Genomic DNA, 21,573 nt, shown 5'->3' with positions numbered 1-21,573 from the left:
CATATTTCGATTAGACAGAATGCATCCAAGCTGTAGATCGTTGTGAGTTTGTATGTGCGTATGTTACGGTTGCGAGTTCGAGAGCCTAACCACTAGGCCACCGACAAGACACGATGGAATCAGGCGCTCGTCAATGTGGGGCTTGTGTGGAGTTATTGGTGTCATCACAATGTATTTTCCGTCTGCATGAAATTACACTAGATCTAGACCAACTTTGCAGTGACCCTTTTCCAAAATTGCGGAAAATACAGGTTTTTAAAAACTTTTTTCTCTTCTGCTTTTAGATTTTTCTCTTTTATGTTAACGTCTTATGTCAAAATACACAATGTACTCATGGGCCTACTGATCGACTTATTTTTCATATATGGCTGCAAATAGACCGTAATCGTTAAACTATCTTTATCTAGAAAAACTGTTTAGTAAGTCGTGACAATAATGATATTGCACTAAGTGACACCGGTCGAACGTTGGTGCAAAATCCAGGCCTACTATACCAATGTACCAATGTATTCCTTAACATATCCTAAGCCGAAAAAAACCCCAACAACAACGCAAAAACAATTGAAGTCTGAAGTAAACACTTTACAAAGCTGCCTTTGATGAACCGGGCCAGTATCGTGCCCAGTCATGTCGGTGCGATGTAAACAGTTTATACAATATCTACAATGTCAGGAAACAGATAAGGCTGCGAGAAGACAGCATTTGTGAGGCATCGTGGTGAAATCAGGCGCTCGTTAAAATAATACAATTGAAGAAACTGGCATTTTCCCTCCAATTTGGCTATTTTCGTCGAATTTTTTTGTGTAGTTCAACATCTTTATGTCCTTTCAAAAACACATTTCTGCGTGAGCTTTTACTGAAAACCGTTGATTAAAGGCGCAAAAATGTACGATTTCAGTTACCACAAGCTCTCAAGCTATGGAAATAACCAAACTTTGGTGGCCTTTTCTCGCCTATTCAACCTCTGAAGCAAAGCCACCTCAACCTCTTTCTATTGCGGATATCTCGACTTCTACTCCAGATAAATGGGTATATTTTTTCCATCAAAGGCAAGACAAATGGACAGGCTTTAAGATGACACCAATAACTCCACACAAGCCCAACATTGACGAGCGCCTGATTCCACCGTGTCTTGTCACATTTGTTTAAAAGTTCGAATCACTGAGAACACAACACATCGGGTGTCTTCATATGTACTAAAAACAACTTGCAAACAAAAATATTGAATAAAGCCCTCAGTGAAGACTAGGACTAAAGACTAAAGAACCGTTCACAAATTATGACGTCACCTAAAATTTGGCCAAACATGACACCAGAGAGTATTTAATTATATTTTAGTGTCTCTGATGACACCCCCCCCCCCCCCTTGTCATCTTCTGCAATCTATCCATGACCCCCCCCCCCTTTTATAGATCTAGTTGACCTCAACTAAAATGTGCATGCACATTTATATAGATAGAACCTGTACAGAATGCATTTTATATTTACGTCTTTGATCTTTGTTTGGAATTTTAACAATAAAAACTATTGTTTATTAAAGAATACAACAAAGAAATACATGAACTGTCAAATTATTTGTAAACAGCTTTATCCCAAACAAAATAATTAAAACAAACAGACTGGATATCACAGCTTGGAAAATAAATAAAACAAAAAAGATTGGAATATGTATCATCTCAGGTTGGAAAAAAAATTATCAAAAATAAATCGGAAAAAAAATTATCAAAAATAAATCAGAAAAAAAATATACATGTATTATGTGGTCTATAAATTCACAGGTAGCCTAGCGTTAATTGCGACAGAGTGACGCTGTGACAATTAATCTGGCGTTAATTGCGACAGAGTGAGTCTGACAAAAAAGAAGTTAAAAAGAAAAATTAGAAGAAAAACTAACACACACACACACACACACACACACACACACACACACACACACACACACAAACACACACGAACGTTCGTGAAATAGTGCCCAGATTTATTTTCCCGAACGTTCGGAGAAATAGTGTCGGCCTTAATTTTATGACTGCTCTCCCTTGTATCAAATTTATTTGAGTTATTTCCCTTCCCTTTTCCGTTCGCTGATTGGCTGAACGTTTTCTTCTGTTTCAAACTCAAGACAAGCGGTTGAGGAAAAAGCAAAGCATGTAATGTAAACAGTGGACGAAGGATGAATTTTACATTTATTTGTACATAAAAGTTTAAGTCATTAAGTGAAACGTAAACACAAGGATATTTTACATTTGTTTCCGCTCTACCTGAGAAGACTTCAAAATGACACTGGGAAAGAACAAGGTATGTAAACAGGCTTGCCCACCCAAGCCGGCCCAAGTCCACCAAGGGCCCAAGGCCCAATCAAGGTTTTTCCCGAGTTTGCCCAGTCCCGGCAGTTGTTAGAGGATATTCAGTTGATTTATGTTGTTACAATGTTCGTCCGCATTTGTTGAAGTTGTAGTCTAGCCACCATGACATTTTCTTAACGGAGGACCTGGGATTTTATGTGGCCAAGGAGAGTGGGCTCGTCATATGATGTGAGATTGTTGAAACTCAGTCCTTGTGATTGTGGAGGCAGAGCCTCATCGCAGCACTCCAAGGAGTTGGAAGAGGATATCCTCGCCAGTGAGTCGTGTGACTTGTATTCTGACCAATGCTGAGCAAAATATGTCCATTCTTCGCTTGTCCCAGATGTAGAGACGACTGGGCGCTTCACTGCTCCGCTTTGATCCCTGTGGCTGTGGGCGCTGTCGTAAGGACCGCCCGGGTCATGGTGGCTGGGTGAGGGGTTCTCTCGTGCATGTCGAGTTTCAGGAGAACTTCGGGGGCTGTGGTTGAGGGTCATGCAACATTGATGTCAGTCATTTTGACTTGTATAAATGAAGTCTTTGTTCCAAATTTATTAGCCTAGATCTAGATTCTAGATTGAAAGTGGCTATTCTCACCCGCCCGGAAGTTCTCGCAAGATCAACTCCTCCCCTCTTCTTTCTCTCTCTGTCTCTTTCTGAATACTGTCTATCGGTGTGGACTATCAAATTGACCAAAACAAATTTAAAAAATGATGTTAAAACACAAAAGTAAATTAATTTGGTTGTCTACAAAGATGCTACGGCTATTTAACTTTTCGAATCGAGCCGAACTACGCGGGTCGCCATTTTGTTTTGCCTACTCCTCTCTCTCTCTTTCTCTCTCTCTCTCCACTGCCCACAAACAAAATTGTACGCTTTTAGTAGGCTACAGTTGTAATAGAACGTTTGTTCACGGCACAGAATTCTACAATTTTTCCTCACAGTGTAGAATTCTATGGTTAATGGTGAACGCAAAATTTGGTGAACGCGCACCGGGTGAGAATAGCCACAAGACTCGCCTGCACTATTCTCACTCCGGGTGAGAATAGAGGTGGGTGGCCTTCTAGATTATGTCAATGTCTTTTATTACAATTATAATATAAAATACAAAGTAAAGTCACTCTTTGATTCAGGTAGGGCCTACCTGTGAACACACGAACAAACAGATACTTGAGGACACACGAATTACGAATGCGGACGAACTTATACGTACAACATAAATCAACTGAATATCCTCTGGACTCTAGATCTGATCTAGATAATAGTTGTGACTGGCGCAGGCCCAGCGTTGCGTATAAAATTTAAATTACAAATTTTTATTTGAAATAGAGTATTAAAACTCAATCATTCATCAGATCTACAACACTGATCACAGACCCACTGAGGCAGACTGGGAGGAGGACATGGATACAACCCCCCCCCCCCCCCGACCACAAAAGGTCACCTTTTTTTCTCACCCCTGGTGAGAATAACCCATGTCTCACTATTTTCACCCCGCCCCCCAGTGAGAATAGCTCCCACCCCAGTGTGGGCATGAGACGAGGACTCCCCTCCCCCCCGACCTCACAGGCCGATAAAATCACCTCCCCCCGACCTCTCACAGGCCGATAAAATCACCTAGGCCCTTGGTGGATTACCGCATGTGGTTGGGAACGAATAATAATAATGTAGAAACATTTTTCGCCTCTCCAGTAAAAAAAAAAGACTCACTACAGACACTGAGCGTATGTGGGACCATTCGTTGTTTACACACTTAACGATGGCTGGCCTCTCTGCACACAATACATTATTATATTGGTTCAAGGAACAGGGAGCCTGTACGAACGTAATGGGACACGAGCACGAGACCATGTTTTTGCACGACGGTTGAAGGGTTGTAAATTATTCAGACCAAATGGACGAGGACGTGAAATCGTATGATTTTAAGCAATCCAAGCTCTTTTCTTCACTTTCTTTTTTTTTTTCTTCTTCTTTCTTTTTCTTTTTTTTTCTTCTTGCCTCTTCTGTCCCCTTCTTCTTCAGCATTTGGAGTTCAGAGCCAAAAAAGAGCCAGAGAGCCAAATGAAATTCTCTGCGCCAGACGCGATCCAAAAGAGCCAAATTTCTGGGATTTGGCTCCAATTTGACAACCCTGACTGTGACTAAATCTAGTGTATGTCTATTCGGACACCAACACAATCCTGTAGAGCATTAGCCCCGCTAACCTCAGCCCCAATCTCTCTTGGGTCATTTCCGGTAAAACGAGGGAGGGTGTGAGAATAGCGAAACATAGGTTATAATTCTCACCTGGGGTGAGATCACATATTATTATATATATGTGCGTTGGACCATGCCCTCTTGTTTTAAAATTATTTTAAGCCTAAAACTGGCCCCCTCCCACCAATAAAAACAAACAAAACTCACCCAGTTACATAATAATAATAATAAATGAATTTATAACGCGCCAGAATCCACAAAAAGTGCGCTTACAAAACACACACACACACAATTTTTAAGCTCTAAAGCTCAGTACTACTACCGGTGCATTAATTTTTTTTAAAGATGACAGATATTTCAGATTATATAATATTATAAAGTTCCACATTTTTTAAAATGAACATCTCTTTCGGTTTTAAAATTGTTTCTGAAAGTGGTAAGCTTGGTTATCATCATTGAAATTATATTATTTGTTAGAAATAATTTTTACATTTTTTTACCATTATTATTGTCATCTTTATTTCAGGGAGAATCTGCCAAATCTTTGGTGGCACCATTTGATGAGTTGATGCGAAAAGCAAAAGTGCTGCAGTCAGGATGTGAAGCAGGTTTGTTTTTTTATAAATTGATGCATGGGAAGTATGGACTGATGCATGAGACTGCTTTCAGAATAATTTTTATGAGGAGCTTTTTTTTTTTTTTTTTTCCAACTTTACTTACTCTGATTAGAGTTGCTGCAGCTGTGGCAATAGTTGTCTTACACCTGACATTATTTAGTAAAATACGATCTTTATTTTCAACAAGGTGTGAAATCTTATGAACTCAAATTTGAAATTCGAAAAAAAAAAAAGAAGCCTTTTATTACTTAATTCATGACAGGACTGTAATGGTAGATTGTTAGCGGCTTTGTTGATGTTTGTTTATCAAATTGACCTTCCTCAAATTTTATGTATTGCAGAATTCAAAATATTCACTGTCAACCAAGATGAAAACCGTGTGAAATGGCTGAATTCTGAACAGAAGAATGAAAGTATGGAGGACAAATTGAAGAGGCTTGAGGCTCAGGCTGCCACCCTAGAGACTCAGCTAAAGCATGCCAGGTAAGATTCTGATATTGTCAACCATGCAGCGCTGCCCACCATTACGTATTTGGCAGAACAGTTTTTTTTTTTTCTTTTTCAATTTTACAAGAACCATAACACCTCGATTTTGAATTTTTCAAAATCTGATTTGTCATTTGGCTACCCCAACTCAAGCCCACCTTCTCAGAGTATACGGAAGAGAACCAATCAGAACCCGACGCTCTACATTTCTTTGTTGCATGCAGCTGTCTAACTTATAAATAACTCTCTGTGCATAGAACCCATTTGGTGACTCCATACCGCTTTGTCCTTAAAAAGACATGGATTGTGCCTTACCTTGACGAGAAGAGATGTTAAAAAATCCTTTTTGCTTTTATGCTGTGGGTGACCGCACAGGCCAATAAGAGAATTAAAAAATCAGATCTTTGTATGAAACTTGAAATTGTCAGCTGCGACACGCTGCATGATCTGTAGTATAGTGATACACGGTCTGGATCAAAAGTGTGTACTGTTGTTCTGATTCTTTTGTTTTATGAAATTGAAGCTCACTGCCAATGAATAACTCCCCACACTCCCTTTTTTCCCCATAACGCGACGACGACGAGCCAATCAAGATCTCTTTCGTCACACCTTTGTGTTTATGTTACATTCCGGACGGTTGTCAACAATCACACAGTGTTTGACAAGCTCAAAGTTTCTTTCCACATACAATAAAGTGGGTCAAAATAATGACTGTGCATAAGGTTCCCATGAAACAATTCTTATGATTATGACATCTCAATTTTTATTCCGTTTTCAGGCTTTAGATATTAAAAATAAATGTGAAAATTGATTTGTCAAGTATGTTTTTTTAAAAAATCTTTGCAGACTCCAAGCGGAATATGAATTACAAAGAAGAAAAACTGCAGAGAAAGAGAAGGATGATATGGTAAAGGATTTGCTTTTATTCTTTTTTGCTAAAATTGTATGAAATTGAAAGATAAAGCAACATTTTGTGTTCGCAATTAGAGTAAAATTATGTTTTAAAGACTCAGAGGAGACCTCTTCTCTGTACTCTTACTACAGTATAGAATTTGAACTAGAGTCTACCCATGTTTGTATACTGAGTTAGACATTGAGAGCAGATCAGATGCAGAAATTAATAGCTGTAAGTGTTATGTGCCATTTCTATGACAACCTTTGTTACTTTGTAACTGATATAATTCCTTGAGTTGCATGAATGTTCATGTTCTAGCATTTTTCCCCCAGCCTTTATTTTTCTCTCACTATATATATATTGTTAAATGTTTTATGTGAGTGCAAGAATGTTTGTAATATGTATACATTAACTTTTTTTCATAGCTTTTTGTTTGTAAATCTTTAAAGATTTGGTATGAAATGTATTCCACTGTAAAATTCATAAAAATACTGTTTTAAAAAAACTTTTTTACATAACTTTTTGTTTGTAAATGTTTAAAGATTTGATGTAAAATGTATTCCACTGTAAAATTCATGAAAATACTTTGTTTTCCAGGATCGTCAAATTGGTGTAATAAGAGAGCTTCTTGTTGACAAGAACAGCAAGAGCATTATCCATGAGAATGACAGGGAGCGACTGGCAGCTTTTACCAGTAACCAACGTCTAAGCACACAGAACGACATGAGCAATACCAGGTAATGGACGAAAAAGCTGAGTCTTTAACAGTTACTGGGGCTCTCAAAGTTCCAGTGCATTCATCTTTTCCTGCTTCTTGATTGCATCACACTTGATGTCTAGTATCTATCATATGTACTGGGCCGTCCTGCTCAGTTCCTCTGTTGGCCCCCATTGCTTCTTTGTGCATTCAGATTCAGATGGAATCAGAGGTTTCTTTACTAAATGTTGACTGTCAGTTTATTGCCATGACTGCTTCAACCCTATCCGCACTCCCTGGGGTCATTTTGTACCCCGGGGTTGTATTGTTCAACATTTTAGAATACTTTTAGTACGAAGATCTCTGTGAAACTTTCAGTATTTCTCAAAAAATCATTTTGACAGACTGCTATGCAAAGCGTACAGATTGGATTCACGAGTAAGTTTCCTCTTTGGAAAGGAGTGGCACAGAGTTACCCACGTCGTATGGATACGATAGTAAAACACAACGTAAGGATATGGTTAGATGAAGATTTTGCTAGTTAACTGATCTTTTGGTTTCTCTGACAGGTCATTGATCTTATGGCTTTTTTTTCTTTTTTTCAGACTAAACACTATCATGGAGCGGTCTGCATCCTTCCTGTCGGATGTTAGCTTTGACAAGACGGAGGAAGACCCGTTGAGCGACTCTCGGCTCCGCAGTGGCAGGAAGTGGAAGCGCCCCTCGGCACCACTTCCTCCTGAAGAGGAAGAGAACACACCACCAAAGCGGAATCGGAATGAAACCGTGAGTTCTGATGGGGGGATCTGTTAGTGTGTGACTCATCATTTGTGACATAAGAGGTAGCCATGCACTTATTTTATACCCATTTTCTTTGGAGGGGTGGGATGGGGGTAGTGAAGCCTTCAGGTTTGTTTTAAAAACTTTCCTTTATCTGCAAGATGTTCTGTTCCTGATTCTTAGAAAGTGATTTCCAGTTATTCTTTCATTATTGAGAGTCAGGTTTGATTTGTCATGGACTATAATGTGTCCCCCCCCCCCCCCCCCCCCCACACACACACACACACACATTTACGGATAGAATTAACTCTTGAAGTTTTGGAAAGTTAAATTCAACTGTCCTTTAGAACAGTGTTCATTGAATAACTCTTCCCTGTGCTTTCTTTCCTGTCCTTCCTTGGACACCTCACTGTATTTTGTCTATGCTGTAACGCATGGAAACAGAATATTCGTGAAGCCAAAGGGATCTACATTCTCTATATAGTTCATGTTGCCGTCTTTTCCAGGGTCCCAATGACTCAGTCGTGACTGCTACCATTACAATCGACACTGCAGGGAAACCTAGTGCCACCGTGGAGACCAGTGTCCCCAAGCTGAACAAAAGCTTCAGTGAACCGTCTCTGGATAAACGTAATGGTAAGAGCAAAGAGCAGAGCTTTTGGCTCAGTTCAGATTTTATCACTCGGTGTTATGCTTACGCTGCTGGTTACCTGATGAAACAGGTTTATTGTTACGACTGACGCATCAAGGAGATTTGGTTGGGGGGTTTTTTCTGTAACCTCAGAAAGTGAAATTGTTGAGTTCCTATTGTGGTCGTTATGACACTATTACTGTGGGTGGTTGGTGGGTGCTCTGGTGTGGTTTGCTTCTTCTTTCCTCTCAAACATCTATCGTCCTTATCTCCCCTTCTTCTTTTTTATGTTTGTTACTCTCTTTTAACACCTCTAATCTTCTGGCGCTCCTGACTTTATGCAGTTGCGAGCGTCGTAAAGCCTCTACTAAAACTATAACACTTTTACTTGGAATAGGGCTAATGCCCTCAGGATGTTCCGATGGTTTCCTTTTTATTTTTATTCTTTTCTTCTCTTCTTTTTCCTTCTTTTGTGTGTGTGTGTTGCATTGTCAGTTTCATTCAGTAGTTAACTGCAAGAAAATTTGCAATGTTGAGAATTCATTTTCTGCAAGCAAAACTACCATTTTTCAAATCATGTAATCCTCTCTGTTTATTTAAATATCACTGTGAGTTTCATGGTTGAAGCAAATGCCAGTGTTTTTGATACCTTACTGTCTTCACTCGCTGATATTTTTTTTCAGGTTATTTTTATGGATGTAAATGTGAGGCAGCGTGGAGGAATCAGGCTCTCGTCAATTTTTGGGCAAATATCATCTTAAAGCTTGTTCAATTGTCTTTATTTGTATGAAAAAAATATCCGTTTATCTTAAATACAAGTTGAGATATTTGAGAATGAAGGAGGTGGGAGTTACCTGTTTTGAGAGGTAAAATTAGTGAAAAAATGGCCGCCAAAGATTCGTTATTTCCTAAGCTTAAGGGTGCGTGGTAACTGAAAATTTACATCTTTTGTGTCTTTAATCAACGTTTTTCAGAAAAATCCACACAGAAATCAGTTTTTTAATGGGCATCAAAGGCGTTGAGCCAAAAAACAAAAATTTGATAAAAATCCACAAACCTGCGGAAAAATGCAAGTTTCTTCACTTTGATTATTTTGACAAGAGCCTGATTCCACCATGCTCCCTCACAAATGGTTGTGATGAAATTGTGATCCTACTCTTTTGTGAACATCTCTTCATTTTGTGTTATGGTATGTTTTTCAGACAGTGGAGACAGTGATGACGAGGCATTTGGTTTTCAGCGTAATTTCAACGCCAACAACAGGAACTCGAGTGCTAAGCCAAGGAAAAGCATTCTAAAGAGCACACCAGAGTATGTATTCATTTCCGATTTTAAATATTTTTCACATTATTTGTGTTAGCTAAATTCTTGAAAGTTCAAATGTATTGTGCTGGCTGAAGGGAGATATATTCATTGCTTTTGCTTGATAATTACAGACTTGTGTAACTATTACTATATCTGCTTTGGAGTTTAATGGTGGGTGGTTGGCGGGTGCTCTGGTGTGGTTTTCTCCTTCTTTCCTATCAAACATCTATCATCCTTATCTCCCTTTTTTGTTTTTTATGTTTGTTATTCTCTTGTAACACCTCTAATCTTCTTGCGCTCATATGACCTTATTTAGTTGCGAGCGCCCGAAAACCTCTACTAAAACATATACTAAAACAAGGAGTTTAATGATGGACTTGCAGGGTTTTTTTTCTTTGATAAAAGCCTCATGATCTGACTGAAGTGGTGGGTTGCAAGCATTTATGCATATTTTTATGCTTTGAGTTCTCTGAACAAGCATTGTGTTCCCAGATTTCTATCCAGTTCGACGAACAAGGAGAGAGTTTTAACTTTACCCCTCGTTGTAAAATGTTTTCTCAAAAAAATGTGTTTCTGGTGCGTATAGACAATAACATTTGATTGCCTTTACCCCCCGGGGCAGTGCCACACTGTAGTGCCTTTAGGCCATTCCCAAGGGGGGACATTTCTCGTTCATGCACAGTAGAATTGAATATGGGCTGATTCATCAGTGTCATGCTCATAACTGCCTGATCTACAACAGGGAGCTGTTGCTTTTTCTTTCCTAATCTTTACTATTGTCATTTTCCTCTACTTCTTTTGTATGCTCGTCACACTCTTGTGACCCGCTATTTCCAGGGTGCCTTGATAGTCTAAACAGACTTTGTGCTGTTGAAGCTTGAGAGGTGAGCAGAGTAAGTCTGATTCCCTGTAAGGACTTCTCTGTTGACATCCACCCCTTGGCGCCCATATGACTTTATGCAGTTGCGAGCACCGAAAAACCTCTACTAAAACAAAAAACTAACTGATTGCCTTTGTCCTTTGTTCAGGACCCCAATGTTGAGGAAAGCTAACTCTGCTGGTCGGGGATTAAACAGGGTGCACATATTTATTTCCAAGACGGTCATCAAACCTGAGACTTGTGTGCCGGTGAGTGATTGTTGTACATTCGGGGTGTGCAGGGTGTGCACTCATGCTGATCTAGAATAGGTGTGGTTGTGAATCTGTCTTCCTTTGCAGGTTTTTGCATGGTGAACTACTGAATAGTGTGGGTGGTTGGCGGGTGCTCTGGTGTGGTTTACTTCTTCTTTCCTATTAAAAAATCTATGGTCTTTGTCTCCCCTCCTTGTATTTTGTGTTAGTTACTCTCTTGTAACACTTCTAATCTTCGACACTTATGACCTTATTGTGTTGCAAGTGCTGTAACACTCTTACTAAATCTTTAAAAAACCCAACTGAATAGCTTTCCTGACTGTAATACTGATGTAATAATACTGCCGTCACATTGACATTGTGTTTAGAAATATTGTCATTCAGCATTTGAAACCTGTGTCCCCCAGATGTGGTCTGTATCCTTTTTTTTTTTCTTTTTTTTTTCCAGATTTTATTTGTCTTTTGCTGAAATGGGGTCATTTTCAGGTGGACTTACTAATTGGGACTCAACAATTTTATTGAGGAATATCTTTGCCATAATGTAACTTGGTAATTCTGTTCACTTATCTTTCTCTACAACTATTTTTGTCCAGGTATGTTCTTTAGGTTTCTTTGACTGTACTTTGCTGCTAACCAGTGCGTAGCAAAAAAAACTTATTTAGGATTGCCTGGTAATAATGAAAATGAAACCCATAAGCAAATTGGAGAGACTTAACAAACTTTTCTGACATTATTGTTGCTGGGCTGCTTTTAATAGATTGAAGCTATTGAATGCTATAAAATGTGTGTAATACAGGATGCCCACTACTGCTGGATTGGGCTGACTCGGGCGCCTGAAACTGATGACAAACACGTTTGTTTTTGAGGCGATCGAGTCAGGCAATCGGCTCGATCGGCGGATCCCATCCGTAGTGGGCACCACGTATAAAGGGTTTGGAGTGGGGTTGTGATAAGACACAAACTTTATTGATTCACGGCCGATGCCCACCATCTTGACTTGGTGTGCAAGTTGGTAAGTTGAAAAGTTGGTATCTATCACTGTAACATGATTTCCCTCCTGCCTGACGTACTCTTCCCTTAGTTTCTGAAATGGTAGTTGGTACAGAACCTGTGGCTGGACATGGTTAACCTTGTTTCCCAGTTGTATTGTATTTTATCTCGAGTTATTGATGACGACCTTTTAACCAACTTTGTTTTTTTCAGTGTGGCAAGAGGATTCGCTTCGGCAAGTTTGCAATGAAATGCAAAGGTATGTAAGAAAAATAGGGAAAGAACGGAGATGTTATGGTTTATAGAACTAATATTGAGAGATAATGGATGTGGGGAAATGTAGAAGAATCTTACTACAACCAAAATGTTAATGTTAAGTTACATTGGGACGCATAAGGGATTATAAAGGAGGGTTAATTGTAAGCATCTTTCCACAAACGTCTCTGTTCTTCTTCTCTTCTTCTCGATCGCATCAAAACGTCTCTATCATTTTAAAAAGAAAAGTTTTGAGAAAAGAAAGATCAGAACCATGGTTTTGGTGTTTGTCATCTTTCAATAAATAAAAACTAGTAAGGAAATTAAATTCAGAAACAAAATGAAACTTCATTGCCTCTTTTTTTTTGGAACAAGTTTATCTGGAAACCCCAGGGCAATTGTGGAGTGTTGCTGACAAGATGTAAGTGTGTGTGAGGACAAGCAGTAGAGAAGGAAAAAAATGTGGGACTGCATGTACCTGATTTTATTTGGTTTTGTAAAGTTAATACCCAGGTGTAACTGTTTTCATGGTTAATGATAGAAGTCACTTTTTCTTGCGATAATAGAAAAATTGCTAGAAATGTTTTACATTTGCTTGTGCTGACTGCCTATGCAGACGAAAAAAGTAAAAGGTCAATTCAGAATAAATGGCTAGTTCTTTCACTCATCTGTGAGAATTTGCACTACAAAGACAAATGCTATCGTTTTTTTTAAATTATCATTATTATTATTACATTATTATTATGAAGATGATTTTCATTATTAATACTATTATTACTGTGTTATTATTATTTTATTATTATTATCTGTTTACACTGCATCAAAAATGTAGTTTCTACAGCCTTCTACCATAACCATGTGAGTTGTGAGCTCAATGGGAGAGGTCGGCTACAGCAGGCTTTGTACTTGACCTTTCTCTCATTCTCTCGTCTGTCCAGACTGCCGGGCAGTGTGCCACCCAGAGTGCAAGGATCGCCTTCCGTTGCCGTGTATCCCATCCTGCCCTAGCACGCCGGGGGTGAACAAGCTGTGTGAGGTGAGATAACCCAGCTAGTTTGTTTGTTTTTTGTTTTTTTATACGGCGCTCGCAACTGCATACGGTCATATGAGCGCGCCGGACACATTAAACATTTTCAGTTGTTAGGAAATTTTTGAATTTTGCACGGCTGGCGGCCGAAGCCTATTCTTATTGATTTTAGAAGCATTGTTTGATGCATGGCCTTCTCTGTTGGATTAACCTTATCCATACATTGTGTTTTACTACTATCGTATCCATACGACGTGGGGAACTCTGTGCCACCACTTTCCAAAGAGGAAATTTACTCGTTAATCTGATTCGTACGCTTTGCATAGCAGTCTGACAAAATAATTTTTTGAGAAATACTGAAAGTTTCAAAGAGATCTTCGTACTAGAAGTATTCTAAAATGTGAAGAATACAACCCCGGGGGTACTAAATGACCCCAGGGCGTACGGATAGGGTTAAAGATTCATGCTGTGTGATGAAGGTGAATAATGTGTGTATTATGCTGTGAATGAGAAAAGCGTTTACAACGTGAGAAAAGAGTGTGTGGTTTGGTTTGAAATTTTTTCTCTGTCCGAGCTGGAAGTTCTCGTAACTAATGAGTAAGAGATGCTGATTGATGATGTTGGGTTTTAAAAAATTCCCTGTACATGTTTGTTCCTTGGATTGATTGGGACTTTCTTAGGTGTATCTGTCCGTCTGTTCTTTTCAGTTTTGAAAAAAGATTGTACTTTGTAATTGTTTACTGTACACCAAGAGTTCCTTGCTTTTTTCTTTTTTAAGAAAATCACTGTAAATGCTATTGAGTATTCAGAGATGCTGGTAACCTGTTATGTAGCTTTAGGGTAGCATTACCACTGATTTATCATATGCTTTCTTTTTCCAGGGTCTTATTTCAGATTTTGCTCCTGTTGAGAGGCCCATGATTCCCAGACTGATTGTAAGTTTTGTCTCTTATTATTTTTTTGAATAAGAAATGTTAGGCTCTTTGCATGATCTAAATTAAGTCTCTGGTTTCAAATGTAAGAGAGTATACTGATTATTCGATAATGATAGTTGGTGCAATAGGAACGTAGTCAGGTTAGGGATTTGCTGCACTGAGGTAGATTTTGAATAGAAAAAAAATAGTGACCAGGACCATCACAATCAAGAATAAGGTCCTTTCTGAATAAGGAATACTGGAAAATGTTTTGGAATGCATACAAAATGAATGCATGTTTTGTTGTGACTTGATGAATTGCTTATGGCCGCAAACTGTCCTCAGGTGAACTGTGCTAATGAAGTGGAGCTGAGAGGGCTTGATGAAGTGGGCATTTACAGAGTCCCAGGGTGAGTCCTTTTGCTGTGCTTGGAGATTAAGGTTTCAGACTTGTGCCAGGGCTGTCCTTTCCCCATGTCTATTATGTCTGTTTGCCTGACTTAAGTCATGTATTTGAATTGTGATCGAGGATACTTTGTTCCTATTGGCTTTTTTAGTCTACCTTCCTGAAGCATACATGGTGACCAGAAGGGTGCCAGTGATTGGTCCCGTTTAACTCTTGACTGGCCTGCTCGTGTTTCCCTTTCTCTTTTTCCCCCCCCCCAACATTTAATGACCTAAATAATGTAGATGTGCTTCTCTTTGATTCAGACCATTAGAAGTAGGTTGACTTACATATTAGTGTTCTAAGATGCCATTTCATATTGTTTATCTCAGTAAAATGTGATAGCCATGAACAAAAATGTCCATCTGTTTTTGTCCGTGGGCTAAAACAGCGTTATTGTGTCGATGTGCTTCTTTTTGCCACAAACTTATCGAAATTCAAAGATCTAACTGGAGAGTTGTCTGTGGTGAAAACTAGGTTTGTCAATCTATTATGGTGCTGTTTACTTAAAGCAATTGTTTTAGATGTCTATTTGATGAACATGGGTAACTGGAGATGAGGTGGGTGGTTGGCGGGTGCTCTGGTGTGGTTTGCCGCTTCTTTCCTATCAAACATGTATCGTTTTTATCTCCCCTCCTTCTTTTTTGTGTTTGTAACTCTCCTGTAACACCTCTAATCTTCGGCACTTATATGACCTTGCTGTGTTGCAAGTGCCGTTAATCATGTGCTAAAAAAAGGAGACGAGAGAGCTTTTCTTTATTGCTTCTAATTTTGTCATCAGATCTGACAAGGACCAGAAGGAGCTGAAAGAGAAGTTCCTCAAAGGAAGATATCCAAATCTGGTAGGTGCTGCTTAAGATCACCTGTCGTGGTAAAACTGTATCAGTTGCTTTTCATTAACTTCTTTGCTTTTAAAATAAATCTCTTAATAGATTCATGAGTAAATTTGATTTTGTAACTAGACATACCGTATTTGAACAAAATATCTCATGTGATCTGAACTATTTATCCTTTTGTGTGCACTTCAATGATTTTTTTTTTGCTTTCTTGTGACCTTACAGAGTCAAGGTGGCTCCCTTTTGTTATTGAAAATTATAAGATGATACATTGTCGCGACCGCAGTGCTTTCTTGTCGTATCTCCATTTTTTTAAACAGTGAAAACAGTTCATAACAAAGAGTGAGCTTAAGAAGAAGTCACATTTTCACTGTTGAAAACAATGGAGAAACGTCAAGAAAACACTGAGGTTGAGATGTGTCCAGAAATGATACGGAGAATCTCTTAGTATACTAAAGCAAAAGGGTAAACTTTACAAAATTCCCTGTGGGTGGTTGGTTTGTGCTCTTGTATGGTTTCCTCCTTTTTTTCCTGTAAAAAATCTATCGTCTCTCTCTCCACTCCTTCTTTTTTGTGTTTGTCACTCTCTTGTAACACCTCTAATCTTCGGCACTTGTATGACCCCATTGTGTTGCAAGTGTCGTAAAACACTGACTTACTAAAACTAAAGACAAAATTCCCTGGCTGTGTTACATGCTAATGATTTCCTCCATGCGTCTGCGCCCCACAGTCCAACCTCAATGACATCCACGTCATATGCGGGTGCCTGAAAGATTTCCTGAGGGGCTTGAAGGAACCTCTCATTACTTACAACCTGTGGCCAAGTTTTGTTGCAACCAACGGTAAGCGATGTGGGTCTAGCAGGCTTGCCAACCTTCCTGAATTTTTCAGGAAATTCCAGAATTGCCATTGTCGCGCGATGTCTCCCCCCCCTAAAAATTATTTTTTTCCTAGAAAAGGCATAGAAATGCTGAGGACAAAGGAATATGTGTAGTAGCTGTACTGTTACCTTCTCCTCATCTCTCTCAGTTTCTCCGCTGGTTTGTTTGAGCTGTTTTTGTGGTATGGGTGATTTTTTAAAAGTAGCCTATCACAGAAGTGTGTGTCCGTGGCGCTCAGGAGCAATCAAAATTCCAGAATTCAGTATCTCAAAAAAAAGTTGGCAAGCCTGGTCTAAACTGGTGTGAGAGTGGGTCCCTGCCGGTGGTACTGTGCAGGCATTTGTGTTGGGAAATGTTACAAGAGCTGGCAAGGGGATGTCATCAGTGAGAAAACAAACAAACATGGTTTGGCTTTACCCAAAAATTTGTAATCAGTTAATCAGGCCGAAGGATGGCCGCTAGATGGGAAAAGTAATGGAAAGTAAAGTTAACAGTTAAGACTTTACTGTAGGAAAACTTTTTTATAAAGCCGTATTTAAATGATGCATTTTATTTGGTTATGTTCTATGATCTACTGTTTTCACACACATACACACACACACACATACCCACCCTCCCCCCATTGGAAGCCATTTAAATCAGCCGGAAGATTCATTCCGAGGTGTTGCAGCCAATTTTATCAGCCATAATTTGTGTCGCTACTTTGGTTTGTATATCCTGGGGTTTTTTTTTATATCATCGCACATTTTAACTCTTTCACAAATGAGCTCTACTTTCTATTAAATTGGCATTCTACTTTCTGAAAATAAATAAGTTTATAGCTTTTACTCACTTGGTTTCCCTGATCTTGAACATTTTCCAACATAATATGGTGACATCCTATAATTTCCTCTTGACACCGCAGGCCCTTTGTAAGTAACAGTTGGAGGGTTAACGAAAGTCTTACTGGCTTTTGTTATTTAGGTTTGTTTTTTAGTAAGAGTTTTATGGCACTTGCAACACAATAAGATCATAGAAGCGCTGAAGATTAGAGGTGTTACAAGAGAGTAACAAACACGAAAAAGAAGGTGGAATGATAAGGACGATTGATGTTTGACTGGAAAGAAAAAGCAAACCACACCAGAGCACCTGCCAACCAACCACTTTGTTATTTGTGAATTGTTTCAAGGAGTGTGTGTGAGTGGGTGATTGGCGGGTGCTGTGGTGTGGTTTGCTTTTTCTTTCCTCTCAAACATCTATCGTCCTTATCTCCCCTTCTTCTTTTTTACGTCTGTTACTCTCTTGTAACACCTCTAATCCTCTGGCGCTCATATGACCTTATGCAGTTGCGAGCGCTGTAAAACCTCTACTAAAACTAAAAACTAAACAAATTCCTGTTCCACTGCTATATTGATTGTTCTGGTTTCGTGTATGGCTGTACTTTCTTTGTTGTAGCATTGTAATGGCTCAGTTAGTGGTTGGCGGGTGCTCTGGTGTGGTTTGCTTTTTCTTTCCTATCAATCATCTATTGTCCTGATCTCTCCTCCTTCTTTTTTTTTGTTTTGTTTGTTACTCTCTTATATCACGTCTAATCTTCTGCACTTATATGACCTTATTGTGTTGCAAGTGCCGTAAAACACTTACTAAAACTAAACTGAAATGGCTCAATAGTTGGTGTTATTTTTTTTTCTTAAGCAATTACTACGAGACAACTTTTGAAAAATAAACTAAACCTCTTTCCTCTTATGGAATTATAGTGTGCGGCAGAGATGGGTGGTTGGCTGGTGCTCTGGTGTAGTTTGCTCCTTCTTTCCTATCAAACGTCTATCGTCCTGATCTCTCCTCCTTTGTTGTGTTTGTTACTCTCTTGTAAGACCTCTAATCTTCGGCACTTATATGACCTTATTGTGTTGCAAGTGCCGTAAAACGTTTACTAAAACTAAACTGTAATGGCTCAATAGTTGGTGTTATTTTTTAAATCCATTACTACGAAACTTTTGAAAAATGAACCAAACCTCTTTCCTCCTTATGGAAGTAAAGTGTGAGGCAGAGATGACACTTATATGACCTTATTGTGTTGCAAGTGCCATAAAACTCTTACTAAAACTAGAGATGAGTTGACTTCATTAAAAGTGGTTGGTGGATGAAATTTTTTTCTTCAGATATCCGCTCAAGAGAGAGATGTACTGAGGAGCTGTGTCGCCTTGTCAACTTGCTGCCTCAGGCAAACAGAGATACTCTGGCCTTCCTTGTACAGCATCTGCAAAAGTAAGTGGAATTATTTCTTCCCTAGTTCAAAGTTGGGGGAATATTCTCACCCTAAAGGTGAGGTAGATCTCTTGTGATTTGTAAATGAGTTCTCTGTATTCATGTCTCCACTGCACTCAGTGTTAGACTTAGTCGTATGACAATTTATAAAACTTGTGTCTGGGGGTCTTACACTAAGCAGTTGATCAGTTTGCACTAAAGATTTAATTTATGTTTAAAGTTCTGCAGTCATTACTCATAGAGCAGGTGAGGTCGAAAGAATTGCTCTAACTATGGCTGCTGTTTGGTTTTTTTTGTCTCAGTGTTGCAGGGAGCCCAGCGTGTAAGATGCCGGCCTCAAATCTGTCCAAGGTGTTTGGACCAACAGTCGTGGGCTACTCCTGCCAGGAGCCTGCCCCCATGCAGATAATGGATGAGACTCAGAAACAGAACAGGGTTAGTTTTTCCCCTGGTCACTTTCTATAACCCTCCCAGGGCGGTGCCACTGACTGAAGTGTCTTCAGGCCGTCCCCTAAGGGGGTACATTAGCTTGTTCTTATGCACAGTAGAATTGTAAATGGGCTGATTCAACAATATCATGCTCATAACTGTGCCGAACTGCAACGGGGAACTGCTGCTTTTTCTTTCCTAATCCTTACTATCGTCATTTTTCCTCTACTTCTTTTGTATGTTTGTCACACTCTTGTGACCCGCTATTTCCGGGGTGCCTTGATGGTCGAAGCAGACCTTGTGCTGTTGAAGCTAGAGAGGAGAGCAGTCTAAGTCTGATTTCCTGTAAAGACTTCTCTGTTGACACCCACCCCTTGGCGCTCATATGACCTTATGCAGTTGCGAGCGCCTTAAAACCCTCTACTATAAAAAATATGTAAAAAATTTTGGGTCAAAATGACTCTTGCCTGACATATAATGTCTTGGTTACTATCTATAGCCAGCAACTTTTAAAAGCAGAAAACCCACAAAAAAGGAGCAGATTTGTCCTGAGAAGGGATGTACCGTGTTAACATTATGGAGCTTTGCAGTTTGAAAAAGAAAAGGTTTATAATTGACTCATGTTTGCGATGAAGCTTTGTGTTTTGGAAAAATGATGGCTTAATGTGTGCTTATCCCTGCTATGAAAAGCTTTGTGGTTTTTCTATTTCTTCTTCTGTCTCATGGTTGGGGCAACCGTGGAGGCACCACTGCAGCATCTGACAACCAGCTCTCGCCATCTCTCTCTGTCCTCTGCTTTCCTCAGATTGTTACCCATCGTCTTCCCTTCCCTGTCCACTCTGTGATGTTGTCCTTCCATCTCCTTCTCTGCCTGTCTCTCTTTCTCTGCCTGTCTCTCTTTCTCTTTCCTTGTGGTTAAGCGGGGGGGAAAAGGTTCATAATTTACTTATCGTTGCTTTTTGCTAGGTCATGGAGAGGCTTTTGGACATCCCAAACGAGTTCTGGGCAGATCAGCTGAACATGGATGAGATCAGTCTGTTCCCCGCAGGAACCCCGTACACGCCGGACAGTGCTCATGCAGGTAGGTGCTACGTGTATCCTCACAGTCATATAACACGATTACCTTTCATCGCTTTTTTGTTGTTGCTGTTTTTTTGTTTTGAGAAAACTTTAAAACTTTTTTAAAAAGCAGTGCTTGCCTTGATTAACCAACCGCAGGACTCGAGTGAATGGAAATGTCTTTTTTAATTAATTGTATTTTTAGTACTCAAAATGAAACCCCGATGTTGAGGATACGAAACAAGTTGTGGACATTGTTGTGTCCCTGGCCCACCATTTCAGTTGCTGGAGACCAAGGACTTAGCACTGAGGTGGAGAGAGTGGGAGCAATCTTTAAAGGAGGAGAGCCTTTTTGACCATAAGTTTGAAAGTAAATGTTTCGTTTCATGTGCAGAATGTATTGGATGTGCGAGAAGTTGCAGATTTGAGTGGTTCTGTTGACTATGTGTACTTGCTGTATAGTGGGGTATGCACAGGGGGCTCAGTCGCTGGTCGTGTCTACCCCCCCTTTGAGACTGCTTTATTATTTCTGATCCTGCACTTTGTTTCTTTCTACATGCCGATTTGTGGGAGACACATTGGAATAAACAATACACTTCCCAACATCGTGCCCAAACTCGGTACATGAAAATCCTTCGGGCCTCTCCACAAGAGACGAAGTCATTTTTATTCAATCACATATCGGACACACCTCCCTGACAGATAAATACCTCCTTCAGGGAGACAAGAAACTGTTTCGTGTCGGATGCGACACAGTCATCTGAACAAAATGTCCAGACTTTGGAGAGACCCAAAGAAATTATTTTAAATGCAAAAATTGCAAGATCTGTTCTCCATCGTTGATCCCAACAGAATTCTTGATTTTCTAAAGTCGATTGTACCTAAACCAAGCCATGCTGTGAACTGTTGTGAATGCAACCCACTTGGGTTTCGCACGCTCATCATATGACCTTATGCAGTTGCGAGCGCTGTAAAACTCTTACTAAACTAAAACTCTTCCAAAATGTCATTGTTATGCTTACTTGCTCACATTTTCACTTTGTACAGTGAGTTTAACCCCCCCCCCCAGGCAGTGCTTCTGACTGAAGTGTGTTTAGGCCATTCCCAAGGGGGGGGGGGATGTTAACTTGTTCTTATGCACAGTAGAATTGTCATAGTAAATGGGCTGATTCATCAATGTCATGCTCATAACTGCCTGAACTGCAACAGGGAACTGCTGTAATTTTCATTCCTTGTCATTACCATCGTAATTTCCTCTATTCTTTTGTATGTTTGTCACACTCTTGTTACCCGTTATTTCCGGGGTGCCTTGATGGTGGAAGCAGACTTTACTTTGTGCTGTTGAAGCTAGAGAGGTGAGCAGACAGAGTAAGCCTGATTCCCTGTATGGACTTCTCTGTTGACATCCAC

General features: G+C 39.6%; 1 protein-coding gene across 1 annotated transcript in view; it reads left to right on the top strand.

The window, feature by feature from the left end:
• Positions 1-2,098: 2,098 nt before the first annotated feature.
• LOC101851485 (rac GTPase-activating protein 1) overlaps positions 2,099-21,573 on the top strand; it is a gene marked incomplete in the record, with an annotated part of 31,449 nt that continues 11,974 nt past the window's right edge. Inside the window, 18 exon segments of the mRNA XM_013080179.2 lie at positions 2,099-2,295; positions 5,065-5,146; positions 5,497-5,638; positions 6,488-6,548; positions 7,134-7,273; positions 7,839-8,019; positions 8,520-8,649; positions 9,847-9,955; positions 10,978-11,077; positions 12,284-12,329; positions 13,264-13,361; positions 14,234-14,287; positions 14,612-14,676; positions 15,493-15,553; positions 16,278-16,389; positions 18,570-18,675; positions 18,978-19,110; positions 20,071-20,185. Of these exon segments, the coding sequence (XP_012935633.1) occupies positions 2,275-2,295; positions 5,065-5,146; positions 5,497-5,638; positions 6,488-6,548; positions 7,134-7,273; positions 7,839-8,019; positions 8,520-8,649; positions 9,847-9,955; positions 10,978-11,077; positions 12,284-12,329; positions 13,264-13,361; positions 14,234-14,287; positions 14,612-14,676; positions 15,493-15,553; positions 16,278-16,389; positions 18,570-18,675; positions 18,978-19,110; positions 20,071-20,185 (1,756 nt within the window).

Source organism: Aplysia californica, unplaced genomic scaffold, assembly GCF_000002075.1.
Source record: "Aplysia californica isolate F4 #8 unplaced genomic scaffold, AplCal3.0 scaffold00077, whole genome shotgun sequence".
In the NCBI taxonomy this organism is placed as follows: domain Eukaryota; kingdom Metazoa; phylum Mollusca; class Gastropoda; order Aplysiida; family Aplysiidae; genus Aplysia; species Aplysia californica.
Note: the sequence above shows the minus strand (reverse complement) of the source record. Positions and strands in the feature narration are given on the sequence as shown.